Genomic DNA, 23100 nt, shown 5'->3' on the forward strand with positions numbered 1-23100 from the left:
GAGTTGTTCTGCGTGATATTAACTCAGAAATCAGAAATGAGTAATTCATGAATAGTTGGAACACGTTAACACAACATGTTCTTACAATTCAATGAAAAAGAAGCGAAGGAACATGCCGTGACTGTTTATATGGACAAATTTCATACATATAAATTTAACTTCAAATGCCTTTACTATTGAATACAAAATAAAAATAATTCTAACATTTTCTATCAGAGCATTGGTGTTTACTATCTTAGCCGTAACATGAGTGCCCTCCAAGGGAGAGTTCCCCGTAAAAACTCCCTTCAAAGGCAAAGCTTCCCCATCCTTAGTGTAACAAACTGTAACGTTACCAGAAACTATTTCCTCTTGGTAGCTTTGCATCGCATGTCGTATCCTGCGAATCGTATGTCACTGCGATCAAATGCGTGCAAGTACAATCGAATGCGTATCACAACAGTTGAACTACATTCTACTACTCCGACGATCCCGTGGTAAGTTGACAACTCACATGGCTTAACAACTGACCGTCGTCGGTTCAATCCTCGTATGAACCACCCCCTAGCAAAAACAGACTATTCGTCTGCGTGGTACTTAAAAAGTCGATAAATCGTGTTTAGATTGGCATAAACGCATAGGTTGTAAACTCAAGAAGAAGAATCATCGTTTAGTATTCATTTGTTACTTGAAAAATGATTTGTTTATTTGTTTATTTGTATCTGTTAAGTGATTGGCCATCATTGGCCTTATCACTGATCTTATAAACTAATCTTATAATAACATAAGGCATCACGGTACAATGTAACATCAACACAAAATAAATAACAAAGAGTATCACAGCAAGAAATACAGGTTAACATAGGGAATTCCAGTCAAAAGATTCATAGTGTGCATTATATCTGATAGAAATCGCAGTCAAAGTTTCATTCTCGCTATATGCACGTCTAGTTTGGTCAACTCTTAGTAGCCTAAAGTTTCTTAAAGTACGAGCAGGTACGTGGAAATTAACTCTAGCTAAAAGGTCCGGTGAATCTATCTCTCCTAGGCTGCTAGGCTCCTAGGCAACTACTGCAGCAGTTGTTTTTAAATATATTTTTTTACGTTTAAAGTCATCCTTCTCTCCACCCCCCCCCCCCCCCCCCCCCCAACAGCGATTCGTAATTGATGGATGACGCCTGAGTGCTTTGCACTCAACCGACAAAAGCTTCGACACGTGCGTTTCGTAAGACATGAGCTTTTGTGTGGTTCGGAACCTGGCTACGATCATGGGGCTTTTGTCGGATGGGCACAAGAGGCGGTCTGATTTTGTTGATTGTTTTTCTTTGCTTTCTTTTAAAAGCAAAAGAAGCATAACTGTTCACGGTGCGATAAGAAAATGTAAGCTATCTGTTTGGGTAAGCCACGAGCATCTTGATGGGGTGGAGAGGGGGCTGGGAATGGGGGAAAGAATAATGCCGAGCCGCTCCGCCGAAGCAAGATGAGGCGAGTCGTTTTTTTTCGTGACATCCCGATCGACAACACTAAAAAGCGCATAACAAAAAACTAAACAAACGAACAATTGACGGCGGCAATGGGAGATTAAGCGCGACAGTGGTTGCGTTTAATTGGTAATCGGTAATGAGCCAGCGTTCTGGCGAGGTCTGTTACGAACCGGGTCGCGGATTGCCGGTGGTCAGTCAAGAGCTGGAGCTCTTTGAAGTGAGTCGCGCGGACCAGGAGACATCGCCGACTAATCGGTGTGGAGTGTGTTTGGAGTGACATCAGTTTAAATTGAATATGTGATTCCGCAGCAGTCCTTCAGTAGATTGCATTCGATCATTGCACTCTTTAATGTACTTTTGCCTGTGGCTGTTTGTCGAGATTGTCAATTAGCGTACCTAGTGCAGTATCGATAAAGTGCTAACTAGCTCTATCCGATGTTGGAAGTATAGCGCACAAAGCTTTTACTTTCCTGGTGCAATTGATGTGTCATCGTGTACCGTAACAGTGTACCCCAACAGATAGCCAGAGATACCGCGTGAAGGTAATAGTCTGGAGGTATTCATAGACTTGAGAAGACATCAATCACTCATCTGACCCATTATCATGATGTGGATCAATGGTGTTGCACTTTTGCGCAACAAATGCCAGTACCTGGCGGCAATACTGGGTGAGTAGCTACGACATCGGTGGAAGAGAGAGAGTAACGCGTGGCAGCAATAAGCTTAAAAGAATGCCTTATTGGGGGGCCACGTTTTTCACGCTCATTACGCATGCCAATGTGACTTTAGACGTGTTGTGGTGTTCTCGTTCCAGCCAACCTTTCCGTCGTCTGTACCGGTTGTGCGATGGGCTGGACATCGCCGGTCGAATCAAAGCTTACCCATCCGAAGCACTCCCCACTGCCAACAGTGCCGACCGATGCGGAATTTTCCTGGATAGGCTCAATACTGGCGCTGGGATCGTTGGCCGGTAGGTGCAGGTGCATTCCAACGAGCTCGTACTGATATCTGATCGTTCGCTGTGCATGGCTTTTCCTATTTTTACAGGACCACCAGTGGCGGGCTATATCGCACATCGGTTCGGTCGCAAGTTGGCCCTCCTTACCGGCGGTCTACTCTTTGCGATAGCATTCATCCTTTTCGTAACGGCCCGGTCCGTGGCGCAGCTGCTAGTTGGGCGCTTTCTCCAGGGCTGCGGAATAGGATTCGCCCTTGCCATCACACCGCTGTACGTGTGCGAAATAGCGACGGCACAGCGGCGCGGATCCCTCGGCTCGCTGGTGCAGGTGTCGATGACGCTCGGTATGCTGATGGTGTACAGCATCGGTCCGTACGTGAGCTACACCACGATGCAGTACATTCTGCTCGCCGTTCCGCTGCTGTTCTGTGCCGCCTTCAGCCAGATGCCCGAGACGCCCCACTACTATGTCTCCCACGGCCGGTATGCGGACGCGTCCCGCTCGCTCGAGTATCTGCGTGGCGAGTGCATCGAAGAGCTGCAGGACGAGTTTGGATCGATCCAGCGATCGGTGGAGGATTCGATCCGGAACCGCGGTACCATCGGGGAGCTGTTCCGCGACCATGCCAACCGGCGGGCCCTGTTCATCTGCACCGGCATCATCGTGCTGCAGCAGCTGTCTGGCATCAATCCAGTGCAGTTTTACGCGCAAACCATCTTCGAGAAGACGGGCACCGCGATCCGGCCCGAGCTGGCGAGCATTATCATCGGCGGCGTGCAGGTGGTCGCAAGCATGATAACGGTCCTAACCTTGGACAAGTTGGGCCGCCGGCCGTACCTGCTAATCTCGTCCGGCGGCATGTGCTGCGCGCTGGTCGCCCTCGGGACCTACTTCTATCTGGAGACGCAGCGCGTGGCCAGCGGCCTGTCGCTGGACCGGCTCGCCTTCCTGCCCGTCCTGTCGCTGGTCGTGTTTACGGCCGCGTTCTGTCTCGGCTTCGGCCCGATCGCGTGGCTGCTGATAGGGGAGATGTTTGCGCCGAACATCAAATCGTTCGCCTCCTCGATCGTGTCGAGCAGCTGCTGGGGCGTTGCCTTTTTCGTCCTGTTCTACTTCAGCTCGCTCGATGCGGCGATCGGCACGCACTGGCTGTTCTGGACGTTTGCCATCTTCACGGCGGGTGCGTTCCTGTTTACCTACCTGTTCGTGATCGAGACGAAGGGTCTGTCCCTGCCGGAGATTCAGGCGCAGCTCAACGAAACTGCTCGAATCATAAGCGATGATAAGCCGTAAAACAAAAATGGGGGCGGCCGGCTTTGCGTTGATTACACGGCAACGCTTGGGCGGAATTATCGGCAACCGTAAAAGATTTGTTTGTCCGCAAGCACTTGGTGTGGTGCTTGAAGTGTGTGACTCGAAGGTGCGCTAACTGGGTTGGAGTACGTCTATCAGCGTCCCGACAGTTGCCGCGCTTTGAACAGTCATAACGTTTCTTCCGTCGTCAATCGGATTTACCAAGGATCAATCGTTTAGGGCACTCGAGTACAACGATTAGAAACTGTACAGCCAATTAATCCGTTGCAATTAGGATCTTCAGAAGTGGCGGTGGAATGTATCGTTTATAGGTTTGTTGTTTTAGTACGGCAACGCAAGCGTTTCGTCAAAGGCAATAGTCAATTAATTAGTCATTTAATTAGGGCCGGTTCCTAAGGTTAACTTCCCGTAGGCAAGAGCGCTTCCTCAACATTGTAATCAATTGTAGTCAATAAATAGTGAAAAGATCACTTAAGAATAAATACGTTGGTAGATAAATTGTGATGAGTTTCTACTCGATTACGCAGCAAATCGTCGAATTTAAATCAGAATCAGTTAGTGGATTGTGAGTTCAGTTCCAGTGGATCAGTTCCTAGACCTCAAAGGAATTGAGTTTTGTTCCAGGATCGTTTAAGATTTATTAACGGTTTCAGAATCGGTACAGAAACGGGATCAGTTCCAGGAACGGTTTGGATTCGCTATCATGTATATGATCAGTTTGAAATCAGGATCAGTTCCAAGACCGACATGGGTTCATGATCAGATTCTGGAACGCAATGATTGTGAAAACAGTTTCAGGATCCATGTGGATTCAGGATCATATCGAGGATTAGATACGTTTCGAAATCAATTTCATAATCGATTCCAGAATTAATTTGAGACCATTAATTTCTCATTCACCACGTTAAGTTAAGAATTTCACGTAGCCCTCTAACCAAGCGATGGTATAATTCTACTACTTAAAATAAAGCATTTCTTTAAATGCTGTTTTCGCACGTACCTGCTCCATCGATACCCGATAAAGAATCGATCGTTGATGCATTGCCACAAACTTGTCGCACCACTTCTCCACTCATGTTAGCTAGTTTGTGCAATCTGTACAGTGTTTGTTCTGCGCACCGCCGTACCCACTTCCGGTACGCGTCATGCCTTATAAAACCGCCATTCCCTCGGCAGCTGCTGAACTTTGCTTCCGCTATAGAGTGTATTTTCAGTGTGACTGATTCCGTCGCTCCCGGTGGTATCATGCATTGGCGGTACTGCGAATTGCTGGCTGGAGCAGCAGGTAAGCATGTTTTTTAGTCTTGAAAAGAATGAATGAATTACATCAACCAACGATCGCTGTGTACGTGTTCCGTTCCGTAGCAAATCTTGCCATCGTTTCACTAGGCTGTGGTATAGCGTGGCCGTCCCCAGTGTTCCAGAAGCTAACCGAACCTACCCTACGCGACAATCCGTTCGGTGCGGTGCTAACCGAGTACGATCGGACGTTGTCCGAAGCGGCACTAACTATTGGCGGTTTGGCCGGTCCATTGCTGGCGTGCTGGATTACGAAACACAAAGGACCACGGATTGCACTGCTACTCAGTAGTGTCCTATACATTCCCGCCTGGCTAATGCTGATGATCGTTGGCTCGGTTTCGCTGCTGATTGTGGCCCGCACAATCATCGGAATGGCAAACGGGTACGTACTGCTGACGGTGACGCTCTACATCGGAGAAATCGCCAGCGATCGATACCGTGGTGCGCTTGGGTGCTTTATCCAGATCGGTACAACGCTCGGCGTGTTGATCGTGTACTGTGCGGGACCGTTTGTCAGCTACCTTGCCCTGCAGGCCATCTGTTGTGCAGTGCCGATACTGTTCGGTACACTGTTTCTGTACATGCCCGAAACGCCCCACTACCTCGTACAGTGTGGACATGGGCAACGTGCAGTGGAAGCGCTCATGTTCCTGCGGGGAGCTCGTCACGCCGATGAGGTGCAGAGCGAGCTGGATGAGATAAGGGAGTACGTCAGAAGGCGTGACGCGGATGATGGTACACCAGCACGAACGGTTCATCATTTGAAGCACCTGTTCGTGCACGCCGGAAACCGTAAGGCACTGCTGATCAGCTTCGGATTGGTCTTGTTTCAACAGTGTTCCGGCATCGACGTTATCCTGGCGAACAGTGAGGTACTGTTTGTCGAATCGAACGCTTCACTCGGACCCATCTACGGCACAGCTGTGCTGGGTGTGTTACAATTCCTGTCCAGCTGCATTACACCCTTCTTTATCGATCGTACCGGCCGCCGTCCAATGCTTCTCGCATCGTCGATCGGGCTGGCGATCGCACTGGCAACGCTCGGTGCGTACTTCACGCTGAACCGGTACGCCGTACCGGTGGGACCTATCCGCTGGCTGCCACTCACGTCGCTGGTGGGCTTCGTAGCCATCTATAACGCCGGCTTTGGACCGGTTGCTTGGGCCATTGTGATGGAGATCTTCGCCCACGAGCTGAAACCGATCGGCGTGACGCTGTGCGTGCTCGGCTCGGTGTTGTTCGATTACGCCATTCTGCAGCTTATCACCGCGCTTATCCAGGCGGCCGGGCTGGATTGGGCGCTCTGGATGCTGGCCGGTATCTGTGTCGCGGCCGGGACGTTCTGCTGGAGGATCGTGCTGGAAACGCGCGGATTGAAGCTGGTCGAGATTCAGCAGCAGCTTAGCGGTACCAAGGTGATGCGGTTATGAAATCGCTGTACAACGGTGCCCACCCGCCCCGCAGATGTGTGCTTCACATTGACATTGCGGGGCGTGTTTGTAGGGCGCAACGAGCGCACTGATAAGTACTACGCTGTTTTCCCTTCTCGGTTCGTTATGAAAACAATGCCACACACTGTACCGGACTACAAACGCTTGTGGACATAGCGTCGTCACCCCGTCCGCGGGAAGACAATGTTGTGCTGGTGTGTGCTTCGAGCGGTTTGTTTGTTTTCTGCCACCGACTCGTCATTTGGCCCCCTCTTCGGTTGGCGGGGTTTTGGGCGGGCGCAGGGGTTCGTCCCCAAAACGTTGGTGTGATAATGCGAGAACGTGATGTGTGCATTAGGTGTGCAGGTGAAAGAGGCCGTGGCTACTACCGCCATGTTGCATGGCATCCTTTCGGAGGAATGCAGTGTGTGCGGGTAAACATTACGCAAGGGTTGAGGCGTTGTTGATGCATTGTTGGGGCTTCCACGTGCTTGTGATTGCGTGAGTGTGCGCGCGCCATCTCGCCTGCGAACCAGTTGTCTGATAAGACGTTTGTAGATGCATCCGTAAAGCATTCTTAATCGGCTGATAGCAGCTGCAGCGATCCGGGATGACATCTGGCGTACAGTAATAATATGCTGATAATGCGCGATCCAGTGACAACTGTTCTAATTGATTTGACTGTCTGTCTTGAAAGCGACCGTTACGGTTGCATTGATTAATAGTTTATTACAGTCCCCAATGAGAGAATGCACTTCCTGTTTATACCTACTTGAAAACGCAGGCAGTGGGCCTTTGATGCTCTTTCTTTTGTGCGTCGTTTTGTGCTGAACGTTTGAATTGCATCCTTTGTCCTAACGCAGGAGAAATGAACTTTTGAGAGGCGGGTCTAGGGAAGAATCAATAAATAAGCAATGTAAATGGTTCTTTGTTTTTCCATCACCGATCAGCACAATGTAAATGAATAATAAGAATACTATTTAAAAGAAATCAAGAATACTACAATGGCTTTTGTTTTATTCACTAATGTGAGACTTTTTTCCTTAGTTTTTAAATTATCATGAGGGTTGATTATGTATCATTAGTTGTCAATACATTTTGAAGTTAATTGTTGGTGTAACATAATAAATCTTACAACACAGAAGACGTAGTACATTCGGATGGTCTTCCCGTACATTTATAGGCTGAAATGAATTATTTTTCACAGCTTCTTGGCGCTTTGGTAGCAACATATCACCGAACTTTATACAATTATTAATAATATTTAAAGAACAATGGTTAATTTGTCCATTCATTGTTGCAAAACACAATTCCTAGTAACCGATTGCCCAATCTTGAAATAGATTCTAAACATATACCGCTAATGGAATTCATCTCGAAGCTGAATACTGGTCCGGAACACATACTCCAATATATGATATTGGCGTAACGTCTGTGGTGTCTTTCCTACGGCGGGACAGTTTAAATGAGGCTTGAACCCACGACATGCATACTACAGCAGTTTCAGCTTACTCCAATATTATCCTGAAACACATAACTATTGTGAAACTAAATTCTAAGCTAATATTGTTCGTCGGTAACGTATGAGCATATTACAGACTTTTTGTGCACTATTGGTCATACTTACAATTACGCAAGTACAATTAATATTATAATGTTAGAAACGTTAAATGATATCAATTTAATGTTAAAAAATTAAAAAAAAATGTTGGTCAGCTAGTGATACGATCCTTTTAAAAATCATTATTAATTCATGCATATGGATACATAACAAAATATAAACTACGAAACATTGGTTAAATTATAAGAAAAAGAATCAATTTCATGAACCTGTTCCTGCCACACGAATCGCTCAAACACAAGCTTTCATTAATTGAGGAGGAAGATGATAATTACATTTCAAGGACGTCTAGTGTTTGGCAAATTAACATCAATGCAGCTTACGTGTGTGATGTTTGGCTTTAAAAAAAGCAAAATTACCACGCCATTTGTGTCACAGTTTGTACACTGTTTTTGTTATAAAAATAATCAATCTTTGGAAAACAGTAACGGATGATCATTTTGAAACAAGCAGAATAAGATGTGTAAATCTTATAGTATCACTGTTTGGCAATGTCGAAGTGATCATGCTACATTTCTTCAATTGCAGCGTTCAAGTGTGTAGCCAACATCCCGTCTAACGCAGAACGTTCAAACTAAGTTCTTTTTCTCGCGATAAAACGCTTCTAGTGCAATCAATCTGGTTAGTATCAAAGCTTCACGCCGCTTCAGATTGTCGAACATCGCTTCGCAGCAATTCACTACTTGGCGATGCAATCGTAGATGATTGCTTACTCATACGTTCCTACTGAATGTAAAATACGATTTATTATACAAACACCCCTTCCAACACGGGAGCTAACCCCTTTCGTGAATATTGTTTAACATAATCATTCAAACCCGGCCGGCATTACACCTGACTACTACACCCCGGTATGACCTACATGCAGAAGGTGAGTTCGGAACTGGTCAAGCTGCCAACGAAAGTTTGGCAATTCCGTTATGAGGGGTCATTCCGAAGGTACGACCCCTTCCGACGTAAACATTCATGACTCATTCGCATGACTAACACGCGAAACATAATGTTGAGAGGGAGTAAGCGTCTGTATGTGTGTGTGTGTATGAGAAGGAGGGTTAATCCATCGATAGGGTAAAATACCGCCACAATAATCGTCGGTAGTTCGCATATCAAGAGCCGATACAAGCAAATCATGGCTTCTCTCACTACCACCGCATGTGTAACCACTTCGGTGTGGAGGGAGAACTGGCTTTGGAATGCACATTCAGTGTGTACGGGGACATACAACAGTTTAAATAACACCTTGCATATTTTTCTGCAAATTTTGTATTCGTCTTGGTAATGATGACAGTCAAAATATAGATACCATTGAAATGAATTCAAGTTATTTAAATATTTGTTTAGTAAAAAATCTGTCTTAACACAGTTGACGACTTAACCAGGCCAGGCCCCCATACGTAGGAATGACTATCCTGCTATGGATAATCAATTAGTCACTGAGCTGAGCCAAGCTTACTTGTGGCTTAGACAGGCCTCTTCCAACAACGGTTGTTGTGTAAAAGAAAAAGAAGAAGAAGAAGAAGAAGAAGAAGAAGAAGAAGAAGAAGAAGAAGAAGAAGAAGAAGAAGAAAAAGAAGAAGAAGAGGAAAAAGAATAAGAAAAGGAAGAAGAAGAAGAAGAGGAAGAAGAAGAAAAATAACAATTATTATAATTTTATTAGCTATATCATCAAACAAACACATCAACATTTTAGTGTGGAAACAGTGAAATTGAAATAAATAAAGGTAGTAAAATTTATTGAAAGTTTTGCAAGTTGAGAGAAACGATCTGGACTAATTAATAACATAACTCTGGGCTCTGGACTCATAATCTGGACTAATTAATAATAACATAACATATTATATTTTTGATAAAAAATATGTAGTTTTTTTATAATTAAAACGAAGAATATCGAGTAGTTTAATAATTTGTAATACAAAATCTAAAAAAAGAAAATTTCCGAAGAAATGCAACCAAATAACCTAGCAAAATGCACTGCTAACTCTTTCAACATCAAGTAACTTCTAAATAATTCCTTCCATATGTCCGCCGACGATCCTGTGTTCCCCATGCCCAGGGGAAGTCGAAACGAAGTCGCTGTTGAAGCGCGCGCATACACACGCTCTAACCGTTGCCTATGACACCGAACGACGCCAAAGATTGCCGCCTCAGAAACATTTTGACCGTGTAGCGCGCAGGACGCGTCGGTGCGGGTTTTCGGTACGGGCATTCCGGCGAACAGCAGGCTGGTGGCTCCGGCCGTTGCAAACAGTGGCACAAATCAACTCGCACTCCTCATCGCCACCGTCACGTACATGTAAACATACAAAAGCATCGCAACAAAAAAGTGTGCCATTTTGAGTGTTTTTTGTTTTCTAAATCGTCGTGTGTGTGTGTCGTTTGTGTTTGTTTTTTAAAATTCAAATAGTAAAAAATCAAATGTCAAATAGTAAGACATCGTGTTTGGTGCTACGTTGAGTGGCGGGTTATCACATTATAAGCCGAGCAGCATGGCCACATGATCCGTAACCGTTTTGCGATTATCAATCGTCGTGTCCTTTTTATTCCCATCCCAGTTGGTGGGATCATTTTTTGGCGGTTTCCGGTTGTAAGCATGTGTTTAGAAATTATCAGTGCTTCAGTGGTTTTGTGAAAAGAGCGGTGGAATTTCGGGGCCACAATCGGTACAACGAGACGAACAAAAACATCAAACCAAAGACGATCATCAACGCTACCTCATCATCGAGCCAAGCAGCAGCGACCACGACAACTGTTCCTCATTCCATGTTTGTGAAGTGTGCTTTTCGGCTGCATTCGTGAAAACGTTGAACGAGGAAGTGCCGGGTTTTCCTCCTCCCGTTTATCTTACCGCCCCAAAACGATACGTGGTACGTGAGGTTTGGGGTGACATTTGTAAAACGATACACGCGCACCGATTTCGTTCGATGCGCCGCGCAGCGTAACCGTGTGTCTGCGGCCTTGGGAGTGGTGTACCGTAAACGGAAGTGCACGCGACGAGTGGCACAGGTCACCACCGCTTGAGAAGAGCACTTAACGTGCATGCAGCTGCACCGGAGCATCCGAGGGAGTGTCCGACGATCGAGCGACGGACATCTCGAGAGGAAAATGCTCAACCCATTACTCATCGTTCTGCTGGCGCTGGCTTGGCGCACTGTGATAGTGACGGCTGTGATAGATGCACGCAGCAGCAGCAGCAGCAGTGCCTTAGATCTGCACCGAACGGTGCCGGGAAATGATCGCCCATTTACGGAAGGTAAGGTGAAAATTGGACGCTTCGGTTCACCTTCAAAGAGGCGCTCCTTGAAGTTCAATGTGCGGTTGCTTCCCGTCGTTCAGTGCGGTGAAACCATGCCGACGAATGGTTCCGGTGATATTTTGGAGGATTCGTAACGCTCGCGATCTTGATCGGCGGAAGCATTTATACATTAATTGCGGCAGTATCACATGCATGAATGCGACACGCTGTAGAAGCAAAAGCCTTCGGGTTGTGTTGCTTGATTTTTATAGTTTTGTTTATTCAATGCACATCTCACCACAGATTCCACGAAGCAAGAAAACGTTCAAGAGTTTGCTAAAAAAAAGACAGTCATGCCTTATTCCCATCGACAAGCGATCTCCGCACACATGTTACGCGTCTGCTACTCCAGCAATGCTGGCTCTTTCCTTTAGCCGTTGATGATTCACCAAAGATTCCGGTTTTTACTTTTTGCTGCGTTGAGCGTGGCTGGGTAGGGCGACGCGAACTAGCACACCGCTCTTGCCCATCAGACAGCGAGCGTCTTGGGTGCTTCCGTTCGTTTCGATTATTTATACACACAGCCGCGCGCGTCCCCCTCGTTTGCGGGTCCCCGCGAGCACTAGCGAAAACGGATAGCTTTGTCTCGTGTGTTGTCCGCTCCCGCAGTGCTCCAAGACGGGACGGCGCATCCGGGGGTGGTGGTACGTTGACTGTTGCCATTCCTCCCCGGGACGCGTATGTGTGCACTGTCTCCACGCAAATGTGATTCATTCATATTCTCACGTATTCGCTTCCGTTCGCGCTAAAGATTCCGCCGCATCGCGTTATTCGCGCGTACAGCGCTATAGCCAAACGCATGGAGCAATGAAACTCGAGTGCGCGCGCGCTCTCTCTCTCTCACCTTTTTTCTCTCTTTCCCGTGAGTACGGGCGCTCGAGTGAGCGCGCGCAAAAGAGCAGTGCACGTGGTGGGCCTTTGACATTGGGCTGCTTGCTGTACGGGTTAGTGGCGCGTAAAATCAATGTCGAGGCTTCGATCCACGCAGCAGGCCTTGCTCTCCTTGCATGGGGTTTTACATGCCACCGCCAGCACCGCTACTGCACCTGTTGCATGCCCATTAGCGGAATCGTTGAACCGATGGGAAATTCCACCAATTCCACTGCATGAATAATCAAACCTCCGGATTATGCAACCAATTCCACGTATTCTAATGGCTTTTCCTTGTCGTTTCATTTTGTTTTTCGACAATCAGGATTGCCGGGCGAACAGTTCGAGCTGCACGACAGGATTTTCCCAACATATCACTGCCCCCGCACGAAACGAGCCCTCCGCTCATCCTCGCTGGACGATGATGAGGCTGATGAGGGTGCCAAAGCGTCCAACGGCTCCCGGCACACGGGAAACCCCCGCCGAGGACCGCACCGAGAGCGACTGACCATCCAGTACGGCATGCAGGGCGAAACGATGACACTCGACCTCACGCTGAACGAAAACATCATCCCGGAGCAATACACGTTCGTGCACCAGTCGCCCGAGGGTCAGGACATCGTCGAACGGCTCGACCGTCAGTCGGTGGAGCTGTGCCATTACGAGGGAACTGTGCGGGAGCGGCCCGGATCGCGTGTTGCCATCTCCACCTGCAGCGGTTCGATCGACGGCGTGATCTACGAGCGCAACGAAACTTACCTGATCGAGTATCACAACAACACGCACCTGCTGTACCGCCGCCGGTACAAGCGGGACGTCCAGGACAACGAGCTGGCGAACGAAGAGGCGGGCGTGTCACGCCCCCCCATCAGCCAGCAGCCGGCCTTTTCCACCGGCTACCGCGAGGATGCCGACTCGCTGTTCGTCGAGCTGGTGCTGGTCGTCGATCGGACGCTGTTCCTGAAGTTTAGCTCGAACGTGCAGCGCGTCCACCAGCACTGCCTGTCGGTGGTGAACGTGCTGAACGAGCTGTACCGCCCGCTCAACATCTACATCCTGCTGGTCGGGGTGGTGCTGTGGAACACGCGCGACAACATCGTCATCTCGACCGACTCGAAGCAGACGCTGACGAGCTTTCTGGCGTACCGGCGGGAGCGGCTGCTGCGCCAGATCCCGAACGACAATGCGCACCTGCTGACGGCGGTCCGCTTCCCGGACGGCGTGATCGGGAAGGCCGAGCTCGGCTCCATGTGCAGTGCGGCCGGTTCGGGCGGCATTGCGGTGGTGGAGAACTTTGTCGTGACGCCGCTCGCGACCACGGTCGCGCACGAGCTGGGCCACAACTTTAACGTCGATCACGACACGGAGGAGTGCAGCGGATCGCGCTGCCCGGGGGTCGGTCCGTGCATCATGGAGGCGAAGCTAAGCGACTCGACCGACATCCCGAACCGGTGGAGCGACTGCAGCGTGGAGGATTTCCGCCTCTCGCTCAAGCGCGGTTTGGGCGCCTGCCTGAAGAACAAGCCGAGCCGGCTGCTGGTGCGCGCAGTGTGCGGGAACGGGCTGCTCGAGCCGGGCGAACAGTGTGACTGTGGCCGGCGGGACCGGTGCGACAATGGGTGCTGCGATGCGCGCACCTGCCAGCTGCGCGCGAACGCGACGTGTGCGACGGGCAGCTGCTGCGATCTGGCCACCTGCCAGCCGAAACGGGCGGGCAGCGTCTGCCGAGAGGCGGGCGGGGAGTGCGATCTGCCCGAGTACTGCGATGGCGCGAGCGAGCTGTGCCCGAAGGACGTCTTTGTGCGCGACACGAGCCCGTGCGGGAGCGGCGATGCGTACTGCTACCGGGGTGAGTGCAACACGCGCGACCGCCAGTGTCGCAGGCTGTGGGGACCGACGGCCCGGTCGGGGCTGGAGGTTTGCTACGAGGCGAACCTGAACGGCACGGTGTTTGGCAACTGTGGCAACGATCTGGCGCAGGGCGATGGGTACGAACCGTGCGCCGTGCACGATATGCACTGCGGCCTGCTGCACTGTACGCACCAAAGCGAGAAGCTCGAGTTTGGCGTGGAGGCGTACGCCAAGCGCACCGCGACCAAGTTCCAGCATTACGGGCCGCGCGGGACAGTGCGCACGACAATCTGCAATGCGGTCATCGTGGATCTCGGGCTGGAGGTGGTCAATCCGGGCCTCGTGCCGGACGGTACCAAGTGCGGTGCGGGGCGCATGTGCTTCGGCCAGCAGTGTGTCGCCATCAGCCGGCTGCAGGAGGAGCAGGACATCGGGGACGAGTGTCCGGCCGACTGCAACGGCCGGGGTGTGTGCAACAGCGAGGGTCACTGCCACTGTGAGCCAGGGTTTGCGCCACCGTTCTGTGACGGTCCGGGCGATGGTGGATCGATCGACAGCGGACCGGCGGGCCGGTCGGGCAACAGTATGCCGGACGTGCTGCTGAAGGTGCTCGTGCCCACGCTCACGGTCGGTGGCATCCTGATGATCGTTAGCTTTGTCACGCTAATTGTCAAGCGCACGCTGGTGATGGCGCAGCTACGCGTCGTGCTGAAACGCTTCCGGGAGCGGAAGTACGGCCACATTGTGGTGCCACCGGCGTCACCCACCGCCGTCGTGCCACCGGCCGTCCCGAGCAGCAAAGCGAGCGGGGAGCGAAACGGCGCTAACGAGGTGCGACGCCCGCCCGTTCCGCCGCCACCGCCCCTGCCCGAACCGAAGCAACCGCAATGCTTCATCAACGTGAACATTAGCAAAGATGGCAAGGTGACGATCGCGGACAAGCTGATCGATTCCCCGTTCCTGCACAACGCGCACGTGGTCGACACCGCCGAAGCATTCCGCAGGCGGCTGCTTCAGGAGCGCTCTTACAGTGTGGAAAGTGCCACCTCCTCCGAGCATCCGCTCGTGACGGCCGAAACGCACAAACCGACCACCGCCAGCACACCCGACACGCCGCACGGGGAAGGGAGCAGCTTCAGCACGGTGCTACAAGAGCTGAAGCAGACGGACCGCATGCACACCTTCCAGAACCAGCGGTCCAAGAGCGACGAGCGGCCGGCGCCGGCCCGATTGCTCCCGAAGCTGCCCCGCCAGTACACGATCAGCGACTTTGACTCGATCGAACGGCTGCCGGATGTGGACGAGGAGGCGCCAGAGCCGGTGTGCAAACCGGGCAAACCACCGTCCACACCGAAACCGATCGTCATTCCACGCCCGTTGCCACGCGTTGCGCCCGCGACTCCGGGCCCGCGACTCCTACCGAGCACACCGTCGGCTACCGGAAACGGTACCAGTACCGGCAAGGTGAAACCAACTGCTGGCGCTCCCGGTCCTGCTAAAGGGCCCGCCGGCGGGAGCAACGTGGCAGCGCTAAAGGCAAAGCTTAATCTGGCGGAAATTGGTGCCCGGCGATAGCGAGCTTTGGGCGCACCGAGCACGTTTCTGCACGTGCAGTATTGTGAATGAACCATATCGAACACAAGCAGTATTGTGAATGGCATTGTCTAGTTGTTTTGTTTCTTTGGACGATCAGCGTCTTGAGAGAATTGTGTAGAAGTGAATGAGTATTAACTTTGAAGTGGTTGTGGATGTTGGATTTTAAACCACACGTAGACTGCATATTTATTGCCAGCTGGTGGCAACACGACCCGTTCGTCCGTCCGTGCGTCCGTCGGAAATTGTTAGACTGTTGATAGAGAAAGCAATTTTTAGCGAATAAGATTGGTAGCATTGTAAGAGCATCAGTATGCACAAACGATCAATAAAAAATGAAAAAATCTCTTTTCTAGTCATTAAAAAAATTGGTGCTTCATTGTAATCAAGGAATTTTGAAAGAAATAGAAATAAAAATAAGGTTTTCATTCATAGCCTTACGGATTGTGTTGAAATAGAGATACGATTTACAGAAATGAGCGATAAGAGGTATTTTTAAATTATTTCAAAAATTTGCTTAATTTACGTGACGCTCTACATAACACCTGATGATAACATGCTTTTTTCACCGTTTAGTTCAGCACGAGCGATTCGGGCATGAGTTTACAGGGTTTTTAATTTGGTCCCAAAACTGTGGGACCCTGTCCAGATTCTTTCTTAACCAGACTTGTGCCCGATTTAACATTCGAGAAAGGATTCCGCAAAATCCGAATGGTGTAGGTATCCGAATGGCAATAGGAAAGGCTGCATTAAGAAAAAGGTTGAATACCACTGGTCTGGACCAATGTAGATGCTGCCAAGAAGGAAAATTCCACAGTCAAGGTGTAAAAAGGTGTTGCTTTTTAGAAAGAAGTACATAAAGCAGATCTGAAATTGTCTTTCAAAAACAACTCCTTCGACATAAATTTATTATTTTAAATAGAATAATATATTTTACATAAAAATCCATTCCGCAATTCCGAGCATGTTATTGCATTAGCGAAGCGAATTTTTCTATCAAATGAGGTCAATGACAGATCTATTCCGGAATTATTCTTGTCATGTAATAAAGGAACAACGAATAACAACGATTCGGAAAAGGCCCGGAAGTGAGAAACCCTGTAAATGCCTCAGCCAATCGTAATTTAATTTTTTAACGAGCAAAAACCTTTTATTATAATTTTGTTTCGTTGTTTGCTGATTTTCAAATATTGTATGTTGCATATTATTTATTGTATTATCTGGAAACTGCAGAGAAAAAAAAAGAAATTAGAGAAAACACAGCATCACATGCTACAACAGCCAGCAACGGACATATTCGAAACTGAACCAAACGTCATTTGAATCAGATGCCAGTGCGTGTCGCTGTCAAAAAAGATGACGCGTAACATCCCGTAACGCCCGCGGTGAAGCGCAGTAACGCCTCGCTGTCAAGGCGTGTAACGACGGTGCTGTCATGGCTGTTGTTTTCATCTTCTCTGCTAAAAAATTGGTATTAATAAACAACGGTAGGAATTTCTCGCGTTAAAAGCCTATATAATAGAATACTTTATAGATTGAATGATCTGAACTGGTTGCGAGCGAGAGCGAAGAGTGATCGAGAGTGTGGACGAGCGAATGAGCGAGCGAACGGAAGTGCGTGAGCAAACGAGACGGAAGTGTGGGGGTAGAGGTAATCCTGGTCTACCGCAAGCGGCTAGCAGACTGTCGAAGAAAATTCGCCCGGCCCGCATTACGTGCACGCGATTCCCATCGGATAACGCACCAATAGTATGCCCCCCATCGGATATAGTAGCAAACAGTGAGTTTTAGTGGCATCGGTTGCACCCCCCGCCCGTACGTACGAACGCACGCACGCACGCAGGCACACGACGCAGGCACACACGCACACAGGCAGACGCGCCCGGGGTGAGTGACAAGCCGCGGTGGAGGAATGGCGGTGGATTTGGGATATAACGGGACGGTGCTGGTCGTGGAAGAGGAAGGCGACGAGGCGGTCGAAATCCCGCTAGAGGAGGATGGCACGCTGCTGCTATCGACGCTGCAGGCCCAGTTTTACGGTGCCTGCGGGCTGAAGTACCGCAACCCGGACAACAAAGCGATCCGGGGCGTGCGGCTGAACGACAACAAGTTGCACCCGTTCTCGCCCGACTCGGGCTGGGGCAACCATGTGTACATATGCGTGTTCCCGAAGGAGAACAAGCGCAAGAGCGACGACAAGCTGGAAAACTCGACGCCGAAGACGAAGCGCATCGAGAGCCGGAACCGCACGACGACGGACCTGATCGTGCTGGGACTGCCGTGGAAGACGACCGAGGAGAGCTTGCGTGAGTACTTCGAAACGTTCGGCGAGCTGCTGGTGGTGCAGATCAAGAAGGACTCGAAGACGGGCCAGTCCAAAGGGTACGGCTTTATCCGGTTCGCCCGGTTCGAGAGCCAGATGAAGGCACTGTCGAAGCGGCACCTGATCGACAGCCGCTGGTGCGACGTGAAGGTGCCGAGCAGCAAGGACCAGACGCAGCACCAGATGCCAAGCAAGATATTTTTAGGCCGCCTGACGGAGGACATCAACTCGGACGACATCCGGGACTACTTCAGCAAGTACGGCGAGGTGACGGACGTGTTCATACCGAAGCCGTTCCGGGCGTTCGCGTTCGTCACGTTCATCGATCCGCACGTGGCGCAGAGCCTGTGCGGGGAGGACCACCTGATCAAGGGTACGTCGGTGTACGTGTCGACGGCATCGCCCCGGCCGGAGCACGGCCGGCACCACGGCAAGGGCCAGATGGGGGGAAATTTTTCCAACTACGATGAGCGCGGGCGCGGCGGAGGGGGGAGCGGCGTTGGCGGCAGTAGCGGAGCGAACGACTACCATCGGGGCGGGGGAGGAGGGGGAGGAGGGGGAGGGGGAGGAGGAGGCGGTGGGCACGCGGTAGGCCCACACGTGCCGGCGCCCAACAGCAGCTACCACCACGGTAGCGGCGGTGGCAGCGAAGGAACAGGCCCGGGAGGATACAACAATATGCAGTCGGGAAACGGGGGTGGTTGTAGTCAGCAGCCGATCTGGAACTACAATGAATACACCGCCCAGAATCGGCAAAACAACAGCAATATCGAGTCGATGCCGAACCTGCAAGCACTCGGGATCAACTCGAGCGGCCCAAACGGGCAGCGCGGGGGAGGCGTCGGTGGGGGCCTGCACGGCGGGCACCACGCAGGGATGGGGAACCATCTGAGTGGAAGCGGCGGTGCCGGCGGATCGGCACCGGGCGGTCCGGGGAGTAATGGTGCGGGCGTGATCGGTGCGCACGGTGGGCCCGCGGCTGGTAACATGAATCTCTACCAGATGCCAATCAATCCCGCTATAATCGCGGCCGCCCTGAGCCAGTGGAGCCTGATCGGGAACCAGATGCACAACACGGCCCAGGGTGCGGGCGGACCGGGCGGACCGGGCGGTCCGGGAGCACCCGGGCAGGCGAACGCAAACGTACCGGGCGGCCCTGCCGGTGGACCACCGGGCCCGGGTGGAGCGGCCGGTCCCGGGCCGGGCGCTTCCGAGCAGGAGTATCTGTCCTGGAACGGCACGGGCAATGGGGCACCGGGAGCCGGAGTACCGGCCGGGCGCGTCGATCCAAACCGCCAGTGAACGGGGAACACAGTCGACACAGTCTTAGCATATTGCAAAAGCAAAGCACCACCCAGCTACCAGCGATCCAGCGACTGCAGACAACACCCCTCCCCGGTGTCTTCGATCTCCCAATGTATCCAGCCGAAGTAGACATAAGGTGATGATGATGATGATGTGACGAGGATGCTAGCGAAGTAGTGGGTTGAGCGAGATTGAGAGATAGAGAGAGAGAGAGAGAGAGAGAGAGTGGGAGAACGAGCGAGAAAGAGAGAGAGAGAGCGAGAGAACGAAAGCGCATGCGAGATCAGATATGACCGGGGGTAAGAGGGATAGTATGGAAGGATATGATGGGTGTGAACATGGAGGATGTGAGTCGCTAGATGATGATGATGATGAATGTGTGCTACGTGAGTTTAGCGTGAATAGTATGTAGAGAGTGCATGATGGATGTGTGCCGTTTGGTGTGCCGCTCCTTCGAGCGCGTGTGTGTGTTTGTAAGCGTTTTTTCAAAGTAAACTTACTTTATTTTCATTATCGTGTAACAAAGGATGTTCGGTTCGTGGCTTTGCGAGTAAATTCGGCTCGGCATATTTAAATTGCGCGGCCCCGTTGTTCTTACCATAGCATACCAAACTACCGACCCGCCAGCGCATCGCACTGTGTTGCGTGCGAGGCATTAACACAACAACTACAACAACCACAACAACAACAAAACAGAAAACAGAAACAATAGTAGCAGCTCCCCACGATGTGTGTGTGTGTGTGTACAGCTCGCCGGCGGCCAGATGCTGCTATGCGCAACAACCGCATAACATACGCGTGGCAGGTGTATCGCGTGAGTATCTCTATCGGGGCGCACCATTCTTGTAAGAACAAAATAAACGGCTAGAACATTTTACATTTTATTACTTTTATGGCTAACACGACAATACATTTTCTGAACGTTTGTGAGTGTGATTGTGTGTGTACGTGTGTTGTGTATGTGTGTGGTGTTTGAATCCATGATGTGCGGCTCGTGGTTTCAATTATTATCTTTCTATTTTTTTTTATTTAAAAACGTTGGCATTACAGCGTAACTGCTGCTGCTGCTGCTCGTGTATCTGTTCCTGCCGACAGACAGCCAACTAATGAGGGGTAGAACTGCAGCATATGTAGCATAATCAACATGATCATGCGTGTATCTGTGCAAAATGGGAAAAGGGTTGAGGAGGGGAAGGGAAAAGATGTAAAACTCTAACACCTACCTAAGACTAGGGCCGGTAATTTCAGATTGCTGTACACGAAAGCATAATTTATCCCACGCGCAACCCCGCGGGGTTGTGAAGCATCTACTACTCGCTGGACTCATCCTTCCATCCTTTTTTTGTTTTACTTTCTTGTGAACACGTGAAGCACAGCTGCAGTAAGCATACGTGTCGTTAGGCTTTAAAATGGTATGTCTCGGGAGCGCGTGTGAAAGATACACACTCACACAAACACAAAAAGAACAATGCAAAACATGATTGAATGTAAAAGTAAATCTGTCATCAACGGTTTAATAAATACGATATGAATACGATCAATCCAATCAATCGGTGTACTTGCTGGTGATAGTAACTAAGGACCTTCCGAAACGAGGACAGTCCGAAAACTGTGCATGCATGCTGCCGTTGTGATGGGACACAAGGTCATGTGCTACATTAGCGTTTGGTTGATCGGCAGACACAAAGGGACAAGGGTTTACTACCCCGCACCCGGTCAAAGAAGCACTTGGCCAGTAGAACCGACTCGAACGCGCTAAAGAAAACGTTTACTTTCTTGTAAGAATTGCCCCTTAGCTAACCCATACCTCCTCACCATGATCGAGAGAGTTCATTCGCCGCGTGCGTGTTCTATATGGGTGTCATTGTGTCGACCGTGCCATGCAAAAGGATAGCAACAGAGTTCAGCCACATTCAACCGCACCGGTTTACGACACCGAAATGTATCCGAAACGCTGTAATCAATTCATCCCTGCATCGTGACAGCTAAGCTTCCGGTTGCCACCCCTAGCAGCATGTATGTATGGGAGTTTAATTCCTTTCGTTAAATGGCTCGCGATGCTTTCCCAGTAGGACAAAGAACGAACTGACCTATCCCACCGCACCGGGGGATAGAACCGACGCGAGCACACAGGCCAGCCATTGAACTCTTGACAGAGACCCGAAAAAGGATCCCCCAAACGGTCACACACACACACACACATACACAGGAAAGAAGGGGAATGTGTGGGCTATCCGACCGTTGCTTCGCTTCGCCTGGATACCGGAAATCGAACAAAGAACCACCCACCGACTGAGTGTGTCGGTCGGTCGGTCGGTAGGTTCAGTGGGGAAGGTTTACTCGCGGCAGACATAACCGCGGCATCCGAACGGACAACGAACAGGACGACACACACGGCATCAGCACGAGCAGGTACGTAAGCAAACCCAGTCAAGGTTAGGAAGCCAACAACCGGCCCAGTGTGGCAAGAAAGCAAGACTCTCCCGCCTTCCACGCTGTCCTAGTGACGGTCGGTCGGTCGGCCGCCGTCGGGGGTGGATTTGGGTGGTTTCGCGATTGATTGCAGCTTCGCACACTGCATTTCCTGCTCGCGAGTACGCGCGCGGATCGTCGTTTGCGGTGGTGGTAATTTTATTCGTTCGTTCTTGTCTTTCTCTTCGCACACGGCGAGAAGCAGGAGCCTGCGTGCCTCGCTGTGTTAGACGATGCTCGGGTGCATTTTAAGGAATCGCGTACGGGGAAGTACTTGTGCGCTTCTTCCCCCCCCCCCCCCCCTTTTCTTGGCGATAAGTTTGCTGCGGCTTTAGTGCGCGAGGAGGGAGGGGGCCAGACAAGTTTATTGACTTCTAAAAGTAGCTTCATTTGCGAGGGTTTTCTAGTGGGGGGGTTTTCTTTTACCCTTTTACTGTCTTACTCGCTAATGCGGCAGCAGACCCGATTTATAGAGTATTTAAATCGTACCGGTAGTAGGGTAGGTAGTATGATGCAGAATTCAAATCGAGCAGTTTGCTTATTTAGGATCAATTTCATTGCATCGAGACGAGATTTCTTTGTTGTCTGTATTGGTGGCCAAAAAGGCTTACTTTTTTATTTGTTCTTAAAAAGATTAACGTTACTATCGAAAAAAGAGAATGTTTACGATGACTTCGATGACTTCAATGTGCCATATTCACATTGTCTCTTTACTAATGACTGTCGACTGATTAATAATTGCACAATGATAAAACACAAAAGGAAATTATTTCCCAGTATGTGACTCAGCGCAGCTAGAAATTACCGTGATTCATTGCACAATTACAATCTAACAAATGGAATGTTTCATCAGGCGAGAAGTCACTTGTTGCACTTGTTGCACTTGTCTTCCGTTTTTGATTAAAAAAAATAATGACTTTTTTATAATATTGAAAAATACTTAAAAATAATATGATAATTATACTTTATAACATAAACATAAAAATACTTTAAACATTGCCATTTTGCTGTAAGCTGAATATTATAAACCCCACAGCTTATAACACTTAAATAAAATAATAACACGTGAAAGCTTTTGATATCTTGAAGTTTTTTTACAAAATAGCCGATGGCGACGATAATGATGTCATGTTAAACATGCTCAAAAATGTCATGTTATGAGTTTTTTTTCAGAAATATTTTGCACCTCTCTTGAATACTTACATTTGTTCAATAATTTTTTTTAAATTGCAACAGTTTACAGCAAAAATAAAAAAACACTGTTTTTGGGTACATACATTAATAACTTTTATTAATATACTATAC

General features: G+C 49.8%; 4 protein-coding genes across 5 annotated transcripts; all 4 read left to right on the forward strand.

Moving 5' to 3' along the window:
* The first annotated feature begins 1586 nt into the window (after positions 1–1586).
* Positions 1587–4234, forward strand: LOC120953557 (facilitated trehalose transporter Tret1-like). The gene is made up of 3 exons (XM_040373618.2): positions 1587–2131; positions 2278–2433; positions 2511–4234. Exons 1-3 carry the CDS (start codon positions 2068–2070, stop codon positions 3713–3715), a joined length of 1425 nt encoding a protein of 474 aa, XP_040229552.2. The 5' UTR covers positions 1587–2067; the 3' UTR covers positions 3716–4234.
* Positions 4235–4337: 103 nt separating this feature from the next.
* LOC120953558 (facilitated trehalose transporter Tret1-2 homolog) lies at positions 4338–7389 on the forward strand. The gene is made up of 2 exons (XM_040373619.2): positions 4338–5021; positions 5102–7389. Exons 1-2 carry the CDS (start codon positions 4718–4720, stop codon positions 6466–6468), a joined length of 1671 nt encoding a protein of 556 aa, XP_040229553.2. The 5' UTR covers positions 4338–4717; the 3' UTR covers positions 6469–7389.
* Positions 7390–10084: 2695 nt separating this feature from the next.
* LOC120951368 (disintegrin and metalloproteinase domain-containing protein 12-like) lies at positions 10085–16089 on the forward strand. The gene is made up of 2 exons (XM_040370043.2): positions 10085–11339; positions 12577–16089. The coding sequence occupies exons 1-2, from the start codon at positions 11126–11128 to the stop codon at positions 15675–15677; spliced, it is 3315 nt and encodes a 1104-aa protein (XP_040225977.2). The 5' UTR covers positions 10085–11125; the 3' UTR covers positions 15678–16089.
* Positions 16090–17059: 970 nt separating this feature from the next.
* On the forward strand, positions 17060–20869 carry LOC120949113 (TAR DNA-binding protein 43-like). 2 transcript variants are annotated; one of them, XM_040366131.2, is made up of 2 exons: positions 17060–17166; positions 17230–20869. In XM_040366131.2, the coding sequence occupies exon 2, from the start codon at positions 17608–17610 to the stop codon at positions 19318–19320; it is 1713 nt and encodes a 570-aa protein (XP_040222065.2). In that variant the 5' UTR covers positions 17060–17166; positions 17230–17607; the 3' UTR covers positions 19321–20869. The 2 variants fall into 2 exon arrangements, 1 of the variants encoding a protein (XP_040222065.2); XR_005751011.2 differs by having other exon boundaries at positions 17084–20137; positions 20374–20869.
* The last annotated feature ends 2231 nt before the right edge of the window (positions 20870–23100 follow it).

This window comes from Anopheles coluzzii, chromosome 2, assembly GCF_943734685.1.
Source record: "Anopheles coluzzii chromosome 2, AcolN3, whole genome shotgun sequence".
NCBI lineage: Eukaryota > Metazoa > Arthropoda > Insecta > Diptera > Culicidae > Anopheles > Anopheles coluzzii.